Here is a 20,981-nt window from a genome sequence, read left to right as displayed (position 1 = left end):
ATGGAACACACCGGATTTCACTCAGTAGGAATGCATATCCCTATGGAGGATGGACGGACGGGATTCGAGTCGATCGCTTATAACACAAGACTAGGAACTAGAGTCGTGGCCGCTATTTTTTACTGATGCACTTGTCGGACGGCCCGGCCGAGAGCGAGCTGAGCTGAGCCGAGCAGAGGAGATCCGATCTGATCCACCACATTCCCTTCTTGTTCACTTGTCGGCCGGCCCTTCTGATCCACCACATTTTGTTAGAGCCATTCTGCTGTTCAGCGAGCACAGCCAACGGAGGTAATGGCGGCGGGGGCGGTGGCTGCTCCGTTGCTGGCGAAGGGGAGGAGGGTGTGCAAGGAGGGGTGCCCCGGGTGCAGGCTGGACCAGATCAACAAGACCAACACCGGCGTCCCCTACCTCAACTTCTTCTACGTCTGGGTCGTCTGCCTCTGCGCCGGTGAGTGTTTGGTTTCGTTTTTCATTTTCTTTGAAAATTGAAATGATCATATGCTATTCCATTAAGATGATCTGCTGGTTAAATCACCAGCTACAGCTCATTAGTTACCTCTTCTTCTTCCTCCTCCCTTTTTTAGATGGAATCAGTCGTCTTCTTCCTCCTTGATGGGGCACGAACCTCGCACTCAAAACCTGCATGTTACGGTCGGCAAGCATGGGAGTTTCACAAGACTAGATAGATAGAATAAATAACCATGGCATTGCCTAACAGACAAAGAAATCAATATAATATATGACACCCCCCCCCCCCCCCCCCCCCCCCCCTCCAGTCCATCGGCTAGGTGATATTTAGCTCCATGCGAAGGACGTGCCTTTTCACGCCAGCCTTTTGAAGGGTGTGTGCGCATGTGTGTATATGAGCATCTGTCTCTATACTGAGTTTTAAGAAATGATCCATCGGCTGGGCGATGGAAAATGGAAATAGCATGACAGAAGTGTCAGTTGTTTGTCTAGTTGTACATGTTTCTCACGTGGTATACCATGTACTCCAGTGGCTCCGGTCTGTCTCGATCGGCTCCTGTTTAAGGGTATGCACGCTCTAGGTCATATTTTGCACGTTGTTTGGTCGCCTGCAGTTATCCCAGTTCGCATCCTTCCCGTAGTGTAAATTGCACTAGGTCGAGCCTGCATCTAGGAAAACGGTCGATCTAAGCGTTCTTGGCGGACCTGGCTGGGAGCTTTAAGTTTCGTGTGGGCCAGTTTCTATGTGCAAGTCAGGCAATCAAATTAACAGCTCAGTACTTTAACCCGCTAGAGCCTGGTTAGGCTTGGTGCAGCCAACCAAACACGTCACAATTCAATTTCAAGCATACGCGAGCACATCTAGGAGCGAGGTAGGTAGGTCGTATCATATCATATGGCATGGACTACACTACACGGTGGCGACGAGTAGATCGGGTGGGTGCCTACTCTACTCGTACGAACGTGGGCGCCGGCCAGGCCATGCATGATGCATCCTCCCTGATACTAGTGGTATTATCCGGACGATGTAGAAAATATAAAAGTACATTTCCTGATGAACGTAATACTACTGAATATTGTACTATGGATGTTGATATATTTTTCTTTAAACTTGGTCAAGTATAGACGTATTTGGCTTTCAGAAAACAAAATATCTGCTACATTGTGGAATTGAGGGACAGAGGGAGTATGTCCTAACATCCAGATTGTCTAGTGTACGTCTATATATGCCATTCAGGATGATAACTAGCGGCACTCGATCCAGTCGATTTCAATCAATATATACTCCCATGACCATTCCGGACTTCGCAACATCTTGACATGCATGGCCCCAAACATGTATGCGTCTTTCTGCATTTATTCATTAGCCATGCGATTTGTTTAGGCTGGTCACAATGGGCAGGAACTTAGGAGTAACATCACACACTCCAATGCAACTTTGCTTATGTGGCACATATTTAATGAAGAGAGAGCTGCTTGTGGTAACTAGCTAAGGCCCCTCCCAATGCTCCACCTTGTACAAGTGCTAAGCCTTGCACGTAGGCAAAAAATCTGATGTGGCAAGTTATTTAAGAGGAGAGAGATGAGTGTGGTGACCCCAGGAAGAAACAATGCTAAGCGCGTGAACCTAGGCAAAACATTTAAAGGAAGAAAGCCCACCAATACATGAAGAGCTTTAGTTGCTAAATCATTAAATGAAGCAAGCTTAGCAACCATAAGCTAAGCACCTATGCATTGGGGAGTATAGTTGCTAAGCTATTTAATGTGCTTAGCACCTCATCTAAGCACTCATGCATTGGGAGCAGCCTAAGTAACCGGAACATCACACACTCCAAGAAACAATGAGTCTATGACCTAATAAATACATCGTTGCATGACACTACATACATGTTCCTACCCACTATGAAGGTAGTAACATAGTCTAGAAAAGTGTGTAGGTTACTAGCTTATGTTCTTGCTCATTGTGACCAGCCTTACGAAACTCCAATTTTCTTTTGTCACCTGAATTAATTTGTAAGGAAAATAAAAAGTTTACATATCTTAAGGTTTTTTTAGGTGAACATATCTGTAGGTTGATTTAGATGATTAGATCAGCTATATCTTATAAGATTTAGGGCTTGGTAACTAACACCTTGGTCTGTTATCTTTCCAGCACTACCGATCCAGTCTCTGTTTCCCTACTTATACTTCATGGTATGTAGCGATGTTGCAAAACTTGGGCATCTATATATTCTGACTGTGTGCATGCAAGTTACTGTTTGCTTTTATGAATTATTACAAACTAAATGGTGATTAATTATGTATTCACCTTTGTTATGATGCAATAGATTAGGGACTTGAAAGTCGCAAAGCAAGAAGAAGACATTGGGTTCTATGCTGGTTTTGTCGGTAAGCATTAATTGTTCCCTCAGACCAATTGACAATTTTTGGTGAAAACACGGGAAGAAAAGCCTACAATAAAGTACATTGAGTATACTATAAATGTGTCCACGGTGTTTTTATATCAATACCTAGTTACTGACTGTAAACTATGTGTCTTAAGGGGCTGCGTATTTCCTTGGAAGAACCACTAGTGCTGTGCCATGGGGCATGTTTGCTGACAAATATGGGAGGAAGCCTTGCATTATGATTAGTATCCTCTCAGTGTATGGCAGATTCAGTTACACATGAAAAGTTATTTTGTTCTCTGTTCAATTAAATCAAAGTAAGCCCTATTATACATCTTTCTTTTCAGGATTGTATTTAACACACTCTTCGGCCTTAGCACCACTTACTGGATGGCAATTATTACTAGGGGGCTACTTGGGTTACTCTGTGGTATATTAGGACCAATCAAGGTAATTTGCTAGTCTTAGTGACTAGATGAATTAAGAAGTACTTAGTTGTTTAACACCCATGGGTGTGTTTGCATTCCTTAGGCCTATGCTTCAGAAGTCTGCAGGAAAGAGCACCAAGCTCTAGGAATTTCTCTTGTAAGAACAATTCAACTTTATGTTTAGTGTTTCAGACTCGGTTATTAGCTGATAATTATGTTTACCATTATGTCGCAGGTTACATCTTCGCGATCAATAGCTCTTATTATTGGTCCAGCCATTGGAGGATTTCTTGCACGAGTAAGGATCAGTCAACTTTGATATAGAGTTAAAGAAATACATAACTAACCCTGAAGAACTAAAGTTGTATTTTTAACCAGTTTACCAAACTAAGGGTAAGTAGCTTCCAGGTGCATGGAAAAGATGTTGCATATGGTAGTCCATCAAAGCCATTATTGCAATAACTCATTAAATGCCCATAATTATATTTAACCATGGTGTAGAGCTTGAGAATAATGTATCATCTACCATAATTGATGCAAAAACGCAAGGCTTGACCAATAGCTAGAACTTTTCTATCATGTCATTTCAACGAAAGTTTAGAAATGGTTTGTTCCAAGGGAATTTCCATATATTTATATTTTAATCATTAAAAGTGATAAGCATAACTTTTTTTCCGCATGATGAACATATAATGTCCCTTTGGAGAGTGATTAGTGATCTTATATGAATGGCTTTCGCTAACATTGTGTATTCTCTGTCCTCTATCAGCCTGCAAAGAAGTACCCAAATCTTTTCTCTGAGGAATCCATATTTGGAAGGTAAATTATCACTCATACTGTTTCAGTGTTATAAATTTTGCATCATTGGGAATGTAAGATAAACCTGTCAAATTACATCTACTTATAGGTTTCCATATTTCCTCCCTTGCCTCGTCATATCAGCTCTAGCGGCAGCAGCGGGTGTTGCATGCATTTGGCTTCCGGTATTGCCCCCCCCCCCCCCCCCAAATCTCCATGTGATTCTTTTATCACCATTGAATTCCTATTCTTGAATAATGTTTTTTAGGAAACTCTGCACATGTACCATGATGAGAAAATGGAAGCTATTGATGCAATGGGTGCACAAGTCACCGATTTGAACATAGAAGATGGGAAAGCTAACCAATTGGGATCCGACAGAATGGCATCTACGAAGAGCCTGCTAAAGAACCGTCAGTTGATGTCAGCAATAACCCTCTACTGTGTCTTCTCTCTTCATGATACAGCTTATCTCGAGGTAATTCAATATTTAGGTATCTAAAATAGATTAAGTAACATAGTATGAAAAGATGCTTGTATTCATCATATCTATCATATAGGGAACAATCAGATTCGGAACCAAACCATTTTTTTTAGTAAGGAACTAAAGCAACTTTTCATGTGTTTTGTAAATTTCATCTTCAGATATTCTCACTCTGGGCTGTGAGCAGTAGAAAATATCGGGGACTAAGTTTGACATCTCAAGATGTTGGCACCGCGCTAGCTATCTCAGGTATGTGGTGTTCCTTCTAATTTCATAATATGATTATTGTGCAAGTTAAACATAGTTAACCCAAAATGAATGAAATCAACCTCTGTTGGAAAACGCAGTGCCGGCACTTAAGCACGCCTAGGCGCTAGGCGATGGCCAAACGCCTCGCCTAGGGCATAAATGGAAGTCTAGACAGGGCAAGCAAGGAATTGTCTACCCAAGCGAGGAATCATGTCATATTGCACTGATATGCCAAACGGGCCATATTCCAATTGCAGTGGCTGGCAGTTAACTTATTTATATGCCTTAAATTAATATCGACACACATATAATACTCACAAATACACCCTGATAGTAAAACTATATTACCGCCTATGCTGCGCCTAGGGCGCTTAAGCACCGCCTAGGCACTAGGCGAATGCCAACCGCCTCGCTTACGCCTGCCGCCTTCTCCAACCTTGATCAACTCATATGTAGTATCGCTTCGTTACCTATTACATGTAACTCTAGTTTTGACTCCCTTTAATCTTGTAGGTTTTGGTGTTTTGGTGTATCAACTTGTGATTTACCCACTCCTTGCCAAGTATGCTGGGTTAATCAAGCCATTCCGTTTTGCAGCGGTATGTGTGAATACCATATAATGTCAAAGTAATTGCTCAATACGATGATTCTATTGCACAATACTGAACGCAAGTTTATTTTTTCAGGTATTATCTATACTTCTGCTTACAACATATCCATTCCTGAGCAACCTATATGGTGTGGAGCTCAAAGTACTCATCAACATAGCTTCACTTCTGAAGAATATGTTTGCGGAAAGTCTCGCATATTCTTTTGTTGCTTTGGTAAAAGTGAACTAATAGAAATTGGGGGTGTTCATCAGGAGTTCAAAAAAAAGCTAGAATTCATTCAATACAAAAAAAGTTACACCTCATTGCTTACATTAGTAATCATCCTATACGAACATTTTTATCATCTTGGTGTATAGGCCGGAAGAGCAATAAAATCTTCCATTTAGAAATATAAATATAATGATGAAGGTTTTTGGGCGGTATAGAGAGATCATGTTTGAGCACTACTTGTGCAGATGAAGTAAAATTAAACGTTTAGTATCCGGAGAAAACAAGCTCCATAGATAGTGATTTTAATAGGCAATTTGAGTATTCTAATGCATCATCTAAAATGGAACAGGCTACGATTACTGTTGCGTGCAACATTCTACAAAACACAGCAGTGGTATGTATCATCTGTCTGGTTCCATTTTCTTTGAGTTATTTTTGCTATGTCCGAACATCTTTCGTGAAAACATGGACAGATACAAGAACAAAGGGGTGTTGCCAATGGTATCTCTGTGACTCTGATGTCAATATTTAAAGCAGTAGCTCCAGCAGCAGGAGGAATTTTGTAAGTACATTGTTTCTTTTGCTTTTTGTGTAGTAATTGCCCTAAGTTTTTGCTTGGCCGCTAGTGTGCTTCATAGTTAGCTAATCTCTTGCCTTTCTGCAGGTTTTCATGGGCTCAAAAGAACATAACTGGATTGTTCTTACCAGGTAAACACATTGGTCGTCCAACCCATGCTAATTGCATTTATATTGATGCTTTGCTTTAACTTGAATGGAACAGGCACACATATTAGAGCATATACTGATTTATTTATCATCCAATATGCAGGTGATCATATCTTGTTCTTCATGCTGAACATGGTGTCAGTAATCGGGCTCTCGCTGACGTTCAAGCCATTTTTCTCTATGACGAGTGTGATGAAATGATGAGCCTGCAGTTATGTACATGTAGCTAGTTAATTAAAATTAGGGGCACTACCACAGAATGCAGCCCTGAGTCAAAAACTGTGTAACTTCATGTATTGTGTCATGGATATTTTTCATATTTGCTTGGTTGTTATCAGATGTGACGTGATATCTTTTTTTTAGTGAGAACTCCTAGGCACAAAATGCTTTGGTTTACGATAACTTGTTTCTGGTAAGAAGATCGAGAATGGCTTTGTTGATTGTTGATCAGAAGAGTTGCATATGGTACCTTGCACTATAGGAAAATCACAAGTTGTCTAGTGTTTTGACGTAGGCCAAGTGTAATTTAGACACGGGGCTGCCCGTGGTTGTCCCTGGCGTGGAAATAAACACGGCTTATACCTACGCCGTGTGCCTTGAGAAGACGCTTGGCTAGTTGAGCGGGCACGTGACGATCTATGGTTGGCCTTCGCAGCGAAGGAAACTAAGCTGGACACTTGGCTTACAGAGGCTCCACATGGACCCTCCCGTTTAGTCTGTTGGCTGTCACAAGCCTTTATGTGCCGAGCACCTGTAGTTTCTACGCGGCGAAGTGGTTGCTGAGTGCACGTGGAAAGGATCATAGTTTACTCCTCAGGAGCGGGTGAGGTACAGTACTAGTGTATAATGTATTTCTTTTACACGCTGTCCATGTATGTCATCATAATAGAACTTATACTCTTTTTGGACCCATGTTTCGATGAATCTCCATACAATTAATGCACGAGACAACACCAAGATCCTATATGTCATTATTGGAAGCTAGAAAACTCATGGTTTAGCCAGTGAGCTTTAATCTCAATGAGGTAGTGAACTTGCTCCCCCGACCCCTCTCCCGCGACCTCTCTCCCCCGAGGCGGCGGCGCCGCGCCGCCCCCGGGAGTCCCCGAGCATACCACCCTCAGCCCTCCCCCTCCATCGCCTCCCACACCGCCGCCGTCGCTGAGGACGCCGCGGGGCGAAGCCCCTGTTGTGAGGCGGCGGCGGTGCAGTCCTCAGCCGGCGGTAACGCGTCGGGGCAGCGGCGTCCATCTCCCTCCTCCTCCAACGGCAGTGCGCAGCGGGTTGGCGGTGGCCAGGAGATCTCCGGCGGCCGTTTGGCGGATGAGATTTTGGCTGCGATGAGATCTGATCTGGGCCCGAAGGGCTTAGACCAAGATCCACTGCGGCTGCGCTCATCTCGACAACAGCAAGAGGAGACCCCCCGGGTAATCTTCGCGGCACGAGGACGCCCGGGTCTCTTGGCCCCGGCATGGTGGTGGTGGCTGCCTTCTCCACCGAAGGCGGTTGGCCAGGCTAGTAGTGACGGATCTTGGATGCCACTATTAGCACCGGCGGCGAGTTGGGGAGACATAGTCGCCGGTGAAATTCGAGCCGACTCCGGTCATGGCGGGCGATGGCGGCGTCTACGTCGTTACCTTGATGAAGGCATCGTCAAGCAACTATCGTCAACCTGCTCGTGCCGCTCCGGGAGAAATCATAAATCCAAAGATCATCGGATCGGACGATGGCGGCGCTGCGGTGTCGTGTTCCCTATTGGGGGCATCGTTTGTGGAGCGGCGCCGGATGGAAGAGGCGTGAGGTGGTGTGGTGTGCCTTCTCTCGCGTCGACGACTGCGGGTCTCGGCGGCATGGAGCAGCGGGGTCTCGCCGGTGGGCGTGTGAGGATGGACGAGCGCAGGATGGTAGCGTTGTCTGGCGTCTTGGTGGCGTCGACGGCAGTTAGACCGGGCAAGGTAGATGCAGCAATACATCACTGAAGATGGATTGATGGCAGGTGGCTGCGGCGGCCTCATACCCAGCAGGCGTCCTGGTTGAGGAGTGCGCCGGACTGGTGGGTGCCCCATACCCGGCAGGCGTCCTGGTTGGCACCTCAGGTCTTAGATGTTAGGTTTGGCTGCGAGGTCTGTTTGGTATTAGGCCCAGACTATCAGCATCCTACATCAATTGGATAGGAGTAGCGACAGATGTTGCCTAGACGGTGGCTTTAGTCTTACTGTTGTATGACTTTGTAAGGTCTTGTGTGAATAATTAATAAAGTGGCTGCATGCATCGTCCAGATGCAGAAGCCGGGGGTCCTCCTCCTCTAGAAAAAAACAGATAGCATGCCTTGTGTTAATTTTTCCTTTGATGATTTTTTTTATTGAGCCACATATTATTCTTAATTAATTCAACATAAGGCATGCTATCGCTAGGGCCTAGGTGGCTTAACAAACTTTTTGATTGATCCACATAAACATTCTTAATTGAACTGGAAAAACTTTTTGATTGAGCCACATAAACATTCTTAATATGTGGTACTCTACTTCAAATAAATTCTTAACTAAGTCATAAAATTTGATATACTGACTATATGACAGTGTGTAGTTGCTGCTGCTATGGAGACAGAGCAGGGAGTGTTCTCGCTAGGTGATCTAGCTCTCTGCTTCTTCAATGCTCGATCCCACCCCTCCACGGGTGGTGTCTCCTTCTATTGGCACAATGGAAGTCTTCGTGGGGTTTTTCTTTCAGTATTTATTACGAATAATCTTTTTAGACATCATCCTCGTAGTCTTTGTAGGCAGTATATATACTCATGTAGAGCTATACCACCTTAGTTAGGCATTATTCACCTCTACACCATACCTTAGTTAGGCATTATTCACCTCTACACCAGGTGTCTCCTTCTAGGTAGCTACGGCCTACGGGCTGATTCTCTTGTGTCAAATATGGCTTGTTGTTCAGCCGCTGGCCCGGCCACGCTGACTACGACTAGGCCCAGGAAGACCGTCTGTTTATACGGTGGCAATGTTAAATTATGATCCAAATTCTAGTACCGTATTGGATTAGACGTATACATACGGTGTGGGTCTTTGCGTTGGTACCGACGCGTACGAGTACAGCTTGTTTACTTGTCCTACAAGAACTCTCATGTATTGCCCTCATATATACCTCATGTAGTCGCACCTAAAACGGTCTGTCGTCTCGTGCTTGTAATACTCCTCCATCATAATGATTGTGCCTTCGTGCATCCGTGGTTTTCTCCCGCAAGGGTTTTTACGTAAAAATCCATGTCTCTTTGTCTCGTTTATTTCTTGTTATTATCTAACAAGTGGTATACAGAGTTGAGGTTCGTATACGAGATTTGAGACGAGAGAGTTAGGGTTTCGTCGTGTGCGCCGCCGCACACGAGCCAGCGATCCACCGGATCGACTTCCGCTGCGTCGCCCTACGCAGAATCCGAGATCGACAGGATTTCATACGCAAGCAGTTGTCCAAGGCCGACACAAACTTCCGCCGCGCCGTCGCATCAAATTGTAAGGCACCGGGTTCCTTCGCCGCTGTGTACAAGGATCAAGTCCCGAGACTTCAGATTAGCTGGCCTCTCCCTTCACGTGAAGGATCAAGAAATAGTACAAGGTCAGATCAGCTAGCTACTAGTACTATTCGTCACGTCAAGTTACAGTTCAAGATTTTTTGGTCTTCGGTGTGCTACGTCCACCCAGCGTATCAGGTGCTATCTATTTTACTCTTTTTTTCCTTCGCATATTAAATTTTGTCAAGAATTTTTCTACGGGCTTGTACTACTTTGTGTACACAAATTTATCTACTCATGGCTTCCATGAAGTACGATCTTCCGCCACTGGACCGTGACACAAGGTTTACCCCATGGCAAGTCAAGATGCGGGCGTTGTTGGCACAGACCGACTATGTTGAAGCACTGGATAGTTTTGGGAAGAATAGAATTCAGGACTGGACTGATGAGGAGAAAAGAATTGATTGTAAGGCTTTGTCACAAATTCAACTCCATTTGCATAATAATATTTTGCAGGAAGTTTTGAGCGAGAAAACTGCCGCCGCTCTATGGTTAAAGCTAGAAGGGATTTGCATGACTAAAGATCTCACCAGCAAGATGCATCTGAAGCAAAAATTATTCCTGCATAGGTTACCCGAGGGAGGTAATGTTTTGAATCATATTTCAGAATTTAAAGAGATCATATCTGATCTAGCTGCAATGGAGGTTAAGTATGAAGAGGAAGATACTGCTTTAATGTTACTTTGTTCACTGCCAAGTTCTTATACCAATTTTAGAGACACCATATTATACAGTCGTGATACTCTCACACTTAATGAAGTTTATGAAGCTTTGAACTCTAAGGAGAAGATGAAATTAATGATGCCTCATGATGGTTCGAGTTCATCCCAAGCCAAGGGATTATCTGTTCGTGGCAGGACAAAGGAGAAGAACTCTAATAATGGAAACAGAGGCAAAAGTAAGAACGGCCACAGGGGCCGGTCGCAATCCAGAGACAAGAAATATTGCAGGTATTGCAAGAGAGACGGGCATGACATCTCTGAGTGTTTCAAGTTGCAGAATAAAGAAAAGAGAAAAGGTAACAAACAAGGTGAAAATTCTGCTAACGTTGCTCGTGATGATAGTTCTGATGATGCTCTTGTCGTTATTGCTGGATGTGCTGAGGCCAATGATGAGTGGGTACTTGACACTGCATGCACTTTTCATATGTGTCCACATAGAGATTGGTTTAATACTTTTGATTCCACTACGTCCGCTGGTTCCGTTTTGGGTTTTTGATAATTCACCAAGCAAGATTGAAGGCATAGGTTCCGTTCGAATCAAGATGTTTGATGGTACAATCAGAACTTTGACAGATGTTCGGTATATTCCGAAGATGAAGAGAAATCTTATCTCTGTGAGTGCCCTTGATGCAAAGGGGTACAAGTATTCAGGTGGAGATAGTGTTTTGAAAGTCACCAAAGGTTCCCTTATTGTGATGAAAGGTGATTTGAGTTCGACCAATGGTCTTTATTACCTTCGAGGTTCTACCGTTTCAGGTAACGCTACTCCAGCTATTTCAAAGAATTCTGATTGTGATGTTGCTAACCTTTGGCATATGCGTCTTGGACATATGAGTGAACTTGGTTTGGCAGAATTAAATAAGAGAGGTCTTCTTGATGGATATGAACCTGGTAAATTGAAATTTTGTGAGCATTGTATCTTCGGCAAACACAAGAGGGTGAAGTTCAACACTTCGGTTCATACAACTGAAGGTATTCTTGATTATGTTCATTCTGATTTATGGGGACCATCTCGTAGAAAGTCACTAGGTGGTGCTAGTTACATGCTGACTATTATTGATGATTATTCGAGAAAAGTTTGGCCTTATTTCTTGAAGCATAAATATGAAGCATTCTCAGCATTGAAGGAGTGGAAGATTATGATTGAAAGACAAACTGAAAAGAAGGTAAAGATACTTCGCACTGATAACAGTATGGAATTCTGTTCTAAGCAATTTAAGAATTATTGCAAGTCTGAAGGCATTGTCAGACATTACACCGTTCCTTATACTCCTCAACAAAACGGTGTTGCTGAGCGTATGAACATGACCATTATTTCCAGAGCTCGTTGCATGTTGTCCAATGCAGGTTTGCATAGGCGTTTTTGGGCTGAGGCTGCTTCCACTGCTTGTTATCTTATTAACCGTTCACCATCTATTGCTCTTAATAAGAAAACTCCAATTGAGGTATGGTCTGGTTCACCTGCTGATTATTCACAGTTGAGAGTTTTTGGTTGCACTTCTTATGCTCATGTTAATAATGGAAAACTGGAGCCTAGGGCTGTTAAGTGCATCTTTCTTGGTTATAAGTCTGGTGTTAAAGGTTTTAAATTGTGGAATCCTGAAACCCAGAAGGTGGTTATTAGCAGAAATGTTATCTTTAATGAATCTGCTATGTTACATGATGTTTCATCTACTAATGTTCCCGTTGAGAGTGAACAACAGCCTATTGTTCAGGAGCCTACTGTTCAGGTGGAGCATGTTATTGATTCAGGTGATACATCTGGTGATGAAATTGTTGATGCACATGATGAACCCGTCGTTGATGATGAACATGTCACTCCTACTCCAAATCAGCATATTGTTCCACCCAGTTGGAATCTCGCACGTGACAGGTTAGGCGAGGTACTCATAAACCTGACAGGTTAATTGAAGAGTGCAATATTGTTTCTTTTGCTTTATCTGTTGCAGAAGAAATTGAAGGTAATGCTGAGCCTTCTTCATATTCCGAGGCTATTATTTTTGGTGATAGTAATAAGTGGATGACCGCTATGCATGATGAGATGGAATCACTTGAAAAGAATGGCACTTGGGATTTAGTAAAATTACCTAGAGAGAAGAAACCTATTCGTTGCAAGTGGGTTTTCAAGAGGAAAGAAGGTGTTTCTCCTAATGATGAGACAAGATATAAAGCAAGGTTAGTTGCTAAAGGTTACAGTCAGATTCCAGGTATTGACTATAACGAAGTCTTTTCTCCTGTTGTGAAGCGTAGCTCTATTCGCACTTTACTCAGTATTGTTGCCATGCATGATCTTGAGCTTGAACAATTGGATGTTAAAACTGCATTTCTACATGGAGAATTAGAAGAGGATATTTATATGGAACAACCTGAAGGTTTTGTTATTCCTGGAAAAGAAAAGCTTGTCTGTAAGTTAAAGAAATCTCTGTATGGATTGAAGCAATCCCCTAGACAGTGGTACAAGAGATTTGACACCTTTATGCTCTGTCAAGGTTTCAAAAGGTCTAATTATGATAGTTGTGTTTATTTGAAAACTGTCAAAGGTTCAACTATTTGTTTGCTCCTTTATGTTGATGATATGCTAATTGCTGTAAAAAGTATGTCAGAGATTAATGAACTAAAAAAGCAATTGAGTAATGAATTTGAGATGAAGGATTTGGGTGCAGCAAAGAAAATACTTGGCATGGAAATATCCAGAGATAGACCGTCTGGAAAAGTATATCTAAGTCAGAAGGGATATATTGATAAAGTTCTTCGTCGTTTTAATATGCATAATGCCAAGCCAGTAAGTACTAGCTGCACACTTCAAGTTATCATCAGCCTTATGTCCTAAGTCAGATGCAGATATTGAGTACATGTCTAGAGTTTCCTATTCGAGTGCAGTTGGTTCACTTATGTATGCCATGGTTTGTTCTCGTCCGGATTTATCTTATGCACTGAGTGTTGTCAGTAGATACATGGCTAATCCTGGAAAAGAGCATTGGAAAGCAGTTCAATGGATTTTCAGATACCTACGTGGTACTTCTAATGCTTATTTACAGTTTGGGAAAACTGGAGATGGACTTGTTGGTTTTGTTGATTCTGATTTTGCTGGTGATTTGGATAAGAGGAGATCACTCACAGGTTATGTTTTCACCATTGGTGGTTGTGCTGTGAGTTGGAGAGCAACTTTGCAGACTATTGTGGCATGTTCCACTACTGATGCGAGTATATGGCTATTTCTGAGCCATGCAAAGAAGCTATCTGGTTGAGAGGTTTGTACACTGAGCTTTGTGGAGATTCATCTTGCCCTACCATATTTTCTGACAGTCAAAGTGCCATATATCTTACAAAGAATCCAATGTATCATGAGAGAACAAAGCACATTGATGTCAGATTTCATTATATTCGAGATGTTGTTGCTGAAGGCGATTTGAAGGTATGCAAGATAAGTACTCATGATAATCCTGCTGATATGATGACAAAGCCAGTATCGACCAATAAGTTTGAGCTTTACTCAGGCTTAGTTGGTATTTCTCACTAGTCCTATGGACTTTGACGCACAAGGTGTTTATGCTGATTTGGATGGAGTTATTTATTTTTTTCGACTACTGGAGGGAATTTGGCTCAAGGTGGAGATTGTTAAATTATGATCCAAATTCTAGTACCGTATTGGACTAGACGTAGTACATACGGTGTGGGCCTTTGCGTTGGTACCGACGCGTACGAGTACAACCCGTTTACTTGTCCTACAAGGACTCTCATGTATTGCCCTCATATATACCCCATGTAGTCGCACCTAAGACGGTCTATCGTCTCGTGCTTGTAATATTCCTTCATCATAATGATTGTGCCTTCGTGCGTCCGTGGTTTTCTCCCGCAAGGGTTTCCACGTAAAAATCCATGTCTCTTTGTCTCGTTTATTTCTCGTTATTATCTAACAGGCAAGAAGAAATAACAGAGCAAGAGCTGATGCCAGGAAGCGAACATGAAGAGGATGGTGCTGAGCGGCGACGCCTTGTCATCATCATCGCTACTATCTTTCAGTCTTCACAGGTATGTTGGTATGGTATCATCATTCATGATGTCACATGGTATTTTTAGGTGCGACGAGCCAACCAAAGTGCTAGTACTAGGCAGTACTTTTCACATGCATGATCCAACTTTCACTCGAGATCGGCACCAGCCAGCTGGCTAGATCGGCACCTAATTAGTGCATGTTGCCTAACCATACACCTGGATAGATTAGAGTTGCATGAATAGTACATAAAATACATGTAAATTAACCGGGGACGTCTCATGTAGTGGCGCATCTCCAGTCATGCCTCCGTAATTATCTAGATATTTCTTACTCCCTCCGCCTCTTTATATAAGGTGTACTAGCACAAATGCCCGTGCGTTGCAACAGGAAAAAAACGACGGTTCCTATGAATGGGCCAGGTCGAGCAACTATGCCATAAGACAATGGATGGATCACTGATCAGGACATGCATGGGTATGATTCCTAGTAAATTGATTTGACTGAAGAGCGTAACTTTATTGTTAATTAATTATTTAAATGACTATTGGTACATTCTAAAATTTAAAAGTAGAACATGAAATAAATAGCAATATCAACAAATCTGAAGTAATAGCAGCAGCAAGCTAACCAATCGAGTGTGATAGTTGCGGTAAGCATCTATTCAAATATAATAATGCAGCAAGCATAATCTGCTCATATTGTTTAGTTAAGAAATATATTTTTTGTGTGGAACTCGCATCAAAACGTATTTTATTAGAAAAAATTATAGACACTTATCTTTTCTTGGAGGAATTCATATTAACATGTTTGATGCTTCCTGGGTTTGAATTGAATCTGTAAATATATTCCATGAAAAAAAGAATTTGTAAAATATATGCCCGATACCCTGAATTGAAGCTATGACTGAATTCTCCCTCATGTTACTTCCTATGTTTATTATCTATATCTACTCCGTGCTTCTTTTAACTCAAAGAAATATAGCCAATTTAGTTCACAAATGACACCAAGATGACCATATCATATGTTCAAGTCACAGCCCACCCCTCGTCTCCTACTATGCAACCACACAATTAAAGATGCGTACCAGAGCACTGAAGCGATAAAAAAAACCAGGGATGTTTCCTTCCTGATGCATGTTTGTTCTTGATGCCGAAGGACCGTGGCTTGTGTAGAAAGCAGACCATCAGAAAATTACGCACAACAAGCCCAGCACGCTGGACACATGCCACGCACATGACGTCGGAGACGCATGCAGCCGGCCAGCATGCTTTGCCGCACGAGTGGTGCACATGAGCGTGCATCGCACGTCACGCTCGCCGGACACAGTTACCGTACGCACGCGGCACACCAGCACAGCCGTTGTCCTCCTCAAACCCACCGTCTGCTGCTAGACAATGGACGTCTCGGCCGTCTCATCATCGTGTTCCCTCCTTCCTCCTCTCCAATCGGGAACTGCTAATTCCCTCGATAGATTTGGCGGGCGCGTAGGCGAGGGACGGTCTCGAGCGTTGCCAGAAAGCGCCACGGGGCTCTGGGACTCGCTTCTCAACTGGTTCCGAAGGTTTGCCGCCTAGCCCTCCTCTTCCATCCTTTTCGCTCACGGTCGGCAGGAGGGACGAAGCACCCTGTGGAATTTGCCTCATCGTATGCCTCCTCTCTTCCGATGGCTCCATCTGCGAGTCCGCCTCTACCGCCGAATCCACCTTTTGCCTTCTCTTTCATGAGCCAGTATTTATTGGAGGGTTAGAGGCGGCAGCCAGGGTTGTGGAGATTGGTGTCTCGTGTAGGCAACAAACACGAGCGGGGAGACCGGGAGTGCTTGCGAACGAAAAGACTCCAAATGGGCAACATATATAGGACCCAAAAAAATCACCTAAACGGGGCAGACGAAACCAACAACGCAGCGGGGGATATATAGATAGATTAGTATCACCTTGGATATAGAAAATAAATATATTGAAGAAAAAAAATTGAAAGCGTAAATTCACGGGAAGAAATATTGTGACGGTGAACCCACGGAGTCAATCCGTGCATTATTATTAGGGAAAGATTTGTTTTTTCAAAAGTCAAACAAATGCATTTTTGATCGAGTTCTCAGAAAAATACATCAATATCCACAATATGAAATTTATATCATTTGATCCATCACGAAAAGTAGTTTCATATTTTTATCTATTAGGTATTGTAAATGTTGTTATTTTATTCTATAATCTTGGTCAAACATTCAAATGGTTGACTTCCACGAAAATCAATACACCTTATATTCTTGAACAGAGGGAGCATGTAATGACAACATACCACTGTTTAGATAAAAAGATACAATTTAAATAAAAATATTTATAATTTCTTTTTACAAGGAGAATATATTAATATCGCGGAGATACCAATTATACCCAGCCTTTGCAACAACACACTGTCGTAAAGACATTATGGATGCACACAATCAAAAGACAAAAGGAAGAAGAAGAAAAAAAAAAAGACCCCGCTAGAGTGATCAACTCCTTGTAGCTGCAACACGAACCACCACCTAGACACCACCCGAAGTCCAAATTCTTCAAAAGCGACGCCTACAAGAAGAAAACAGTGCACACGTACCATCATCGCCCGATCCTATATCTATTGAGATGTGTCCTTTTCCATACATGGTTGCATATTAAGCTAGCATGTTTACATGCTAAGAGAAATATATTAGTGTGTACCACCTATTTAGTTATATTTGGTTAAATTCGTTTCAAATTAATTGAAGTTCTATCTTCGTCCCAAGTGGATCTTCTCTATTTGATTATTCTGCAGAGGAATATGATCTAAAAAAGAAAAGGCACAAGGGAGTTACAGAACTATTTCAACTTAGCTCACATATGGTTTTCCTTCGGGAACCTTGCAACAAAGATAAAATAAAGATTGTCTTAATATTACCTCCAACGATTGCATTACAATACGTTTAATATACTTGCTATATTACATTGTACAACAACTTATGCTACGGAGACTAGGCAGGGAGTCTTCTCATTGGATGCTCTAGCTCCCTGCTATGCCAATGCTTGATCCCACCCCTCCATGGATGGTGTCTCCTCTTATAGGCATGAGAGAAGGCTTAGTGGGCCTTCTCTTCCATTATTATTATAGATAGTCTTTGTGGACATTATTCACATCACCTTTGTAGTCTATGTAGCTCCATGAGGTATACCATTCATAGTCTTATTTAGGCACTATTCACCCCTACATGAGGTGTCTCCTTCGCGTGAAGTACATGCTTACGAACAGTGTAAATACTCGGCGCCAGCCAGTGCCTCTCGGCTCTAGGGGGCTGCTCCTCCTCCCGTTGGCAGAGATGGCTATGGGCCGATTCTGTGGGTCTGTTAGGGGTTGCTGCTCCCACTTGAGCTGACGGCTTGGCCAGGCTCATTACCAGGAAGATGGTGGCTGCTCGGGGACCTAGGGTTGTTGTGTCGATTTGAGCTGGCAGACCGGCCAGGTTGACTGCCAGGCTCAAACTGGATGTTCGGGTCATGGGGGTTTGGGTCATGACATGGGCGTCGTGACACCTCTGGACCTGGCAGTAGCCGTGGGTCTAGGTCTGGCCGTGGTCTAGCTGGATCCGTATGCGGATATGGCCACGGCTCCTTCCCAAGCCTATTGTTGTCCCCAGAACTGTGGCTAGCCCCAGGAAGGCGGTCGTTTATTCCCATGGGAAGAAGCAGCAGCAGCGCAAGAGTTGCAGCTAGGAGGAGAACGGGAGAAGAGGAAGGTGGCGAGCCGTGGTCGTTCATTCATGATGTCTCACGGTATTTATAGGCACGAGGAGCCAACCAGAGCGCTCGTACGAGGCAGTAACTTTCACAAATGCACGATGCAACTTTCACTAGACAATCACATGCTTAGTTTGCCTAACCTAGCCACTGAATCGCATGTGAACAAAAGAAAACTGACGGTGAATGTTTGATATATGCTGGATGCCCAAAAGACGCATTTCCTCTGGTAAAAAAACACACTGGGTGTGGTTGGTTCCGAAACATTTCAACTGTCAAACCATTCACGCATGATGATCCAAAATGACTCGATGTTTAGCGTGTACCATGGCTCCGCTAACGGTCAAGCCTATAGTTATTATAGAACGGCTAATTATTGCAATTATGTAACAAATCAAACCACAATCATGGTACATAACAAGTACTCCCTCTGTACAAATATGTAAGGCCCTCTTGTACTTTGGGTTAACATTTGATCATGTACTTTGACTAGCAAAATCTTTGTTAGTGCTAGCACCTAACTCTTGATAATTACAAGTTCAATTGTAGCACAATACGTGCACATATTATTCAATACAATCTCAACAGTGCATCACCATTCGTGATGTCATATGGTAACTTTCACATGCACGGTCTAACTTTTGGGGAAGCATGCGACATGCATGAATAAGAAAAATACAGGATCCATTGTGACATCATTGTTCTAGAGGTATTTTAGGGTGATTTTTTAAATGATCCAAATCTATTATGAAAGTTTACCAGAAATACATGCATAAATTTATTTTAACATCTGCTCCAAGTCATGCACAGAAAAGAAAGAGAAGAGGAATACATCTGCATCTTAGGTCCGAAATGATGTTCGACATTTGGCTGTCGTGTGTCGTACTCAGCCGTTGTGTAGCAGCATTCACCCATCATTAGTGTCGCTGATCCACTCTCCGGGATGTCCAAGTTTGTGGCTACTTCCTTTGAGATTTTCTGCATGCCACAACAGAAAAAGAAACGAGAATTCAGAGTCAAGATAGAGTCACATTGACTAAAAAAACAAATAATGACCTGAGGGAACGAAAAACCTACTAGCTCGCACAAAACAAAATACAAAGAAAAATATTGATGAATGTCTAAAGTGACTGTAGCATAACTAAGACTGATAAAAACCTAAAATGCAGGGGGGGCTACGCCCCCCCCCCCCCCCCCCCCACTCCACCCCCCAAAAGAACTGAAGCCATACACTGATAAACCAATACAAAAAGTGACTTCAAAAGAGAGAGACTCGTTTTAGGTTAATCAGTGCACATGGTAGCACATTGGTTCCTCCATCTACACGATTACACAAAATGAAATCATCACAAAAATATCGCAGCGCATAGCATTGGGGTTACCTCGGACTATGTGATATAGGGGTACTGCTTGTACCATTTTAATTCCCCTCCTTGTTCTTTTGCTCGCCGTTACCGGTCTCATCACTGTCCTCTTTGTCCATATCCCAAATCAGAAGACCTATATCAACTTCAGTATGGTTGGGATGGGCACCAGCTTCCTTCTTGATCACAACTAATGCAGACTTGACTTTTGATGGTGTGGGTTACTCTTTCCAGCTTTGTAATCATATTACTTTTAGAAGTGGGAGATGCTTAATACCTAAATAAAAGTCGTAAGTTCTTGCTACTGACACATCATATGACAACATAAGATCCTCAAGCTTCGCCATACTCCCTTTCATGAAGGTTACGTATGCCCCATCCGTACAAGAGATACCAAACATCTTCAGACATGGAAATCCAATTATTTTAAGCTTTTTTCTTGGTTCTATGTGCAAACTCAAGTGTAGCACAACTAATGATGGCAGCTCCTTCATCCCTTAATTCAAAAAAATGATTTATAGATAAGAAAGGCTTGTGAGTGTTGGAGATATCCATTTAGGGACATTAGCAAAACAGATTACACCATCCAAGTAATAACTTTGAAGGGAAGATGGTGTTTGCAGCTCCCAAGCTTACATAGTGAGGAGAGTAGCATTTCCTGATAGCATGTTCATCCATGTTCAAATCTGCCAGCATGTTGCCATCTCTGTTTGAAAAGTGCATCATGATATAAATCACAGAAACTGTTAAAACTTTGTGAAAGAACATGTGGTGCCCCCATGTTTGGTTTTGGTAATTGACGACAATCTCTATGGACTAATGGTTGCCTTGAGTTATATTTGAAGGTTTTGTCCATAGGCTTTTCTTGGAGTACATGTGTTGGTTTCAAGGAGAGTTTGTGTTGACCAAGGTGCTATTAAGGAATTATCCAAAGATTGGTCATGTGAGAGTTGAGCTTATTGCAAGCATGTCTTGAAGAAGAAGATTGTGTGATCATTCATGTTTACCTTCAAGACATCATCCAAATGAAGAGAGTTGGAAAGATTCTAGGTTGATCAAGACTAAGTCAAGAGTGAATCAAGTTGATCAACTCACAAAGCGTAGAAGATGTACCGAGAGGGATCAAGTGATCCCATGGTATGGTAAGCATTGTCCATTGTGCTTTGTGTACTAACCCATGGTCTATGTGAGAGTTCTATGTGGGGTTAGGT

The 20,981-nt window shown here is 42.7% G+C and overlaps 1 protein-coding gene across 1 annotated transcript; it reads left to right on the top strand.

The window, feature by feature from the left end:
* On the top strand, positions 1-6,783 carry LOC109766505 (probable peptide/nitrate transporter At3g43790). Its single transcript, XM_073498470.1, has 17 exons — positions 1-451; positions 2,624-2,664; positions 2,799-2,859; positions 3,014-3,116; positions 3,206-3,308; positions 3,390-3,443; positions 3,522-3,584; positions 4,056-4,105; positions 4,194-4,269; positions 4,353-4,562; positions 4,730-4,817; positions 5,331-5,416; positions 5,504-5,612; positions 5,989-6,032; positions 6,112-6,200; positions 6,303-6,346; positions 6,468-6,783. The coding sequence occupies exons 1-17, from the start codon at positions 295-297 to the stop codon at positions 6,563-6,565; spliced, it is 1,476 nt and encodes a 491-aa protein (XP_073354571.1). The 5' UTR covers positions 1-294; the 3' UTR covers positions 6,566-6,783.
* The last annotated feature ends 14,198 nt before the right edge of the window (positions 6,784-20,981 follow it).

This window comes from Aegilops tauschii, chromosome 5, assembly GCF_002575655.3.
Source record: "Aegilops tauschii subsp. strangulata cultivar AL8/78 chromosome 5, Aet v6.0, whole genome shotgun sequence".
Classification (NCBI taxonomy): Eukaryota; Viridiplantae; Streptophyta; class Magnoliopsida; order Poales; family Poaceae; genus Aegilops; species Aegilops tauschii.
Note: the sequence above shows the minus strand (reverse complement) of the source record. Positions and strands in the feature narration are given on the sequence as shown.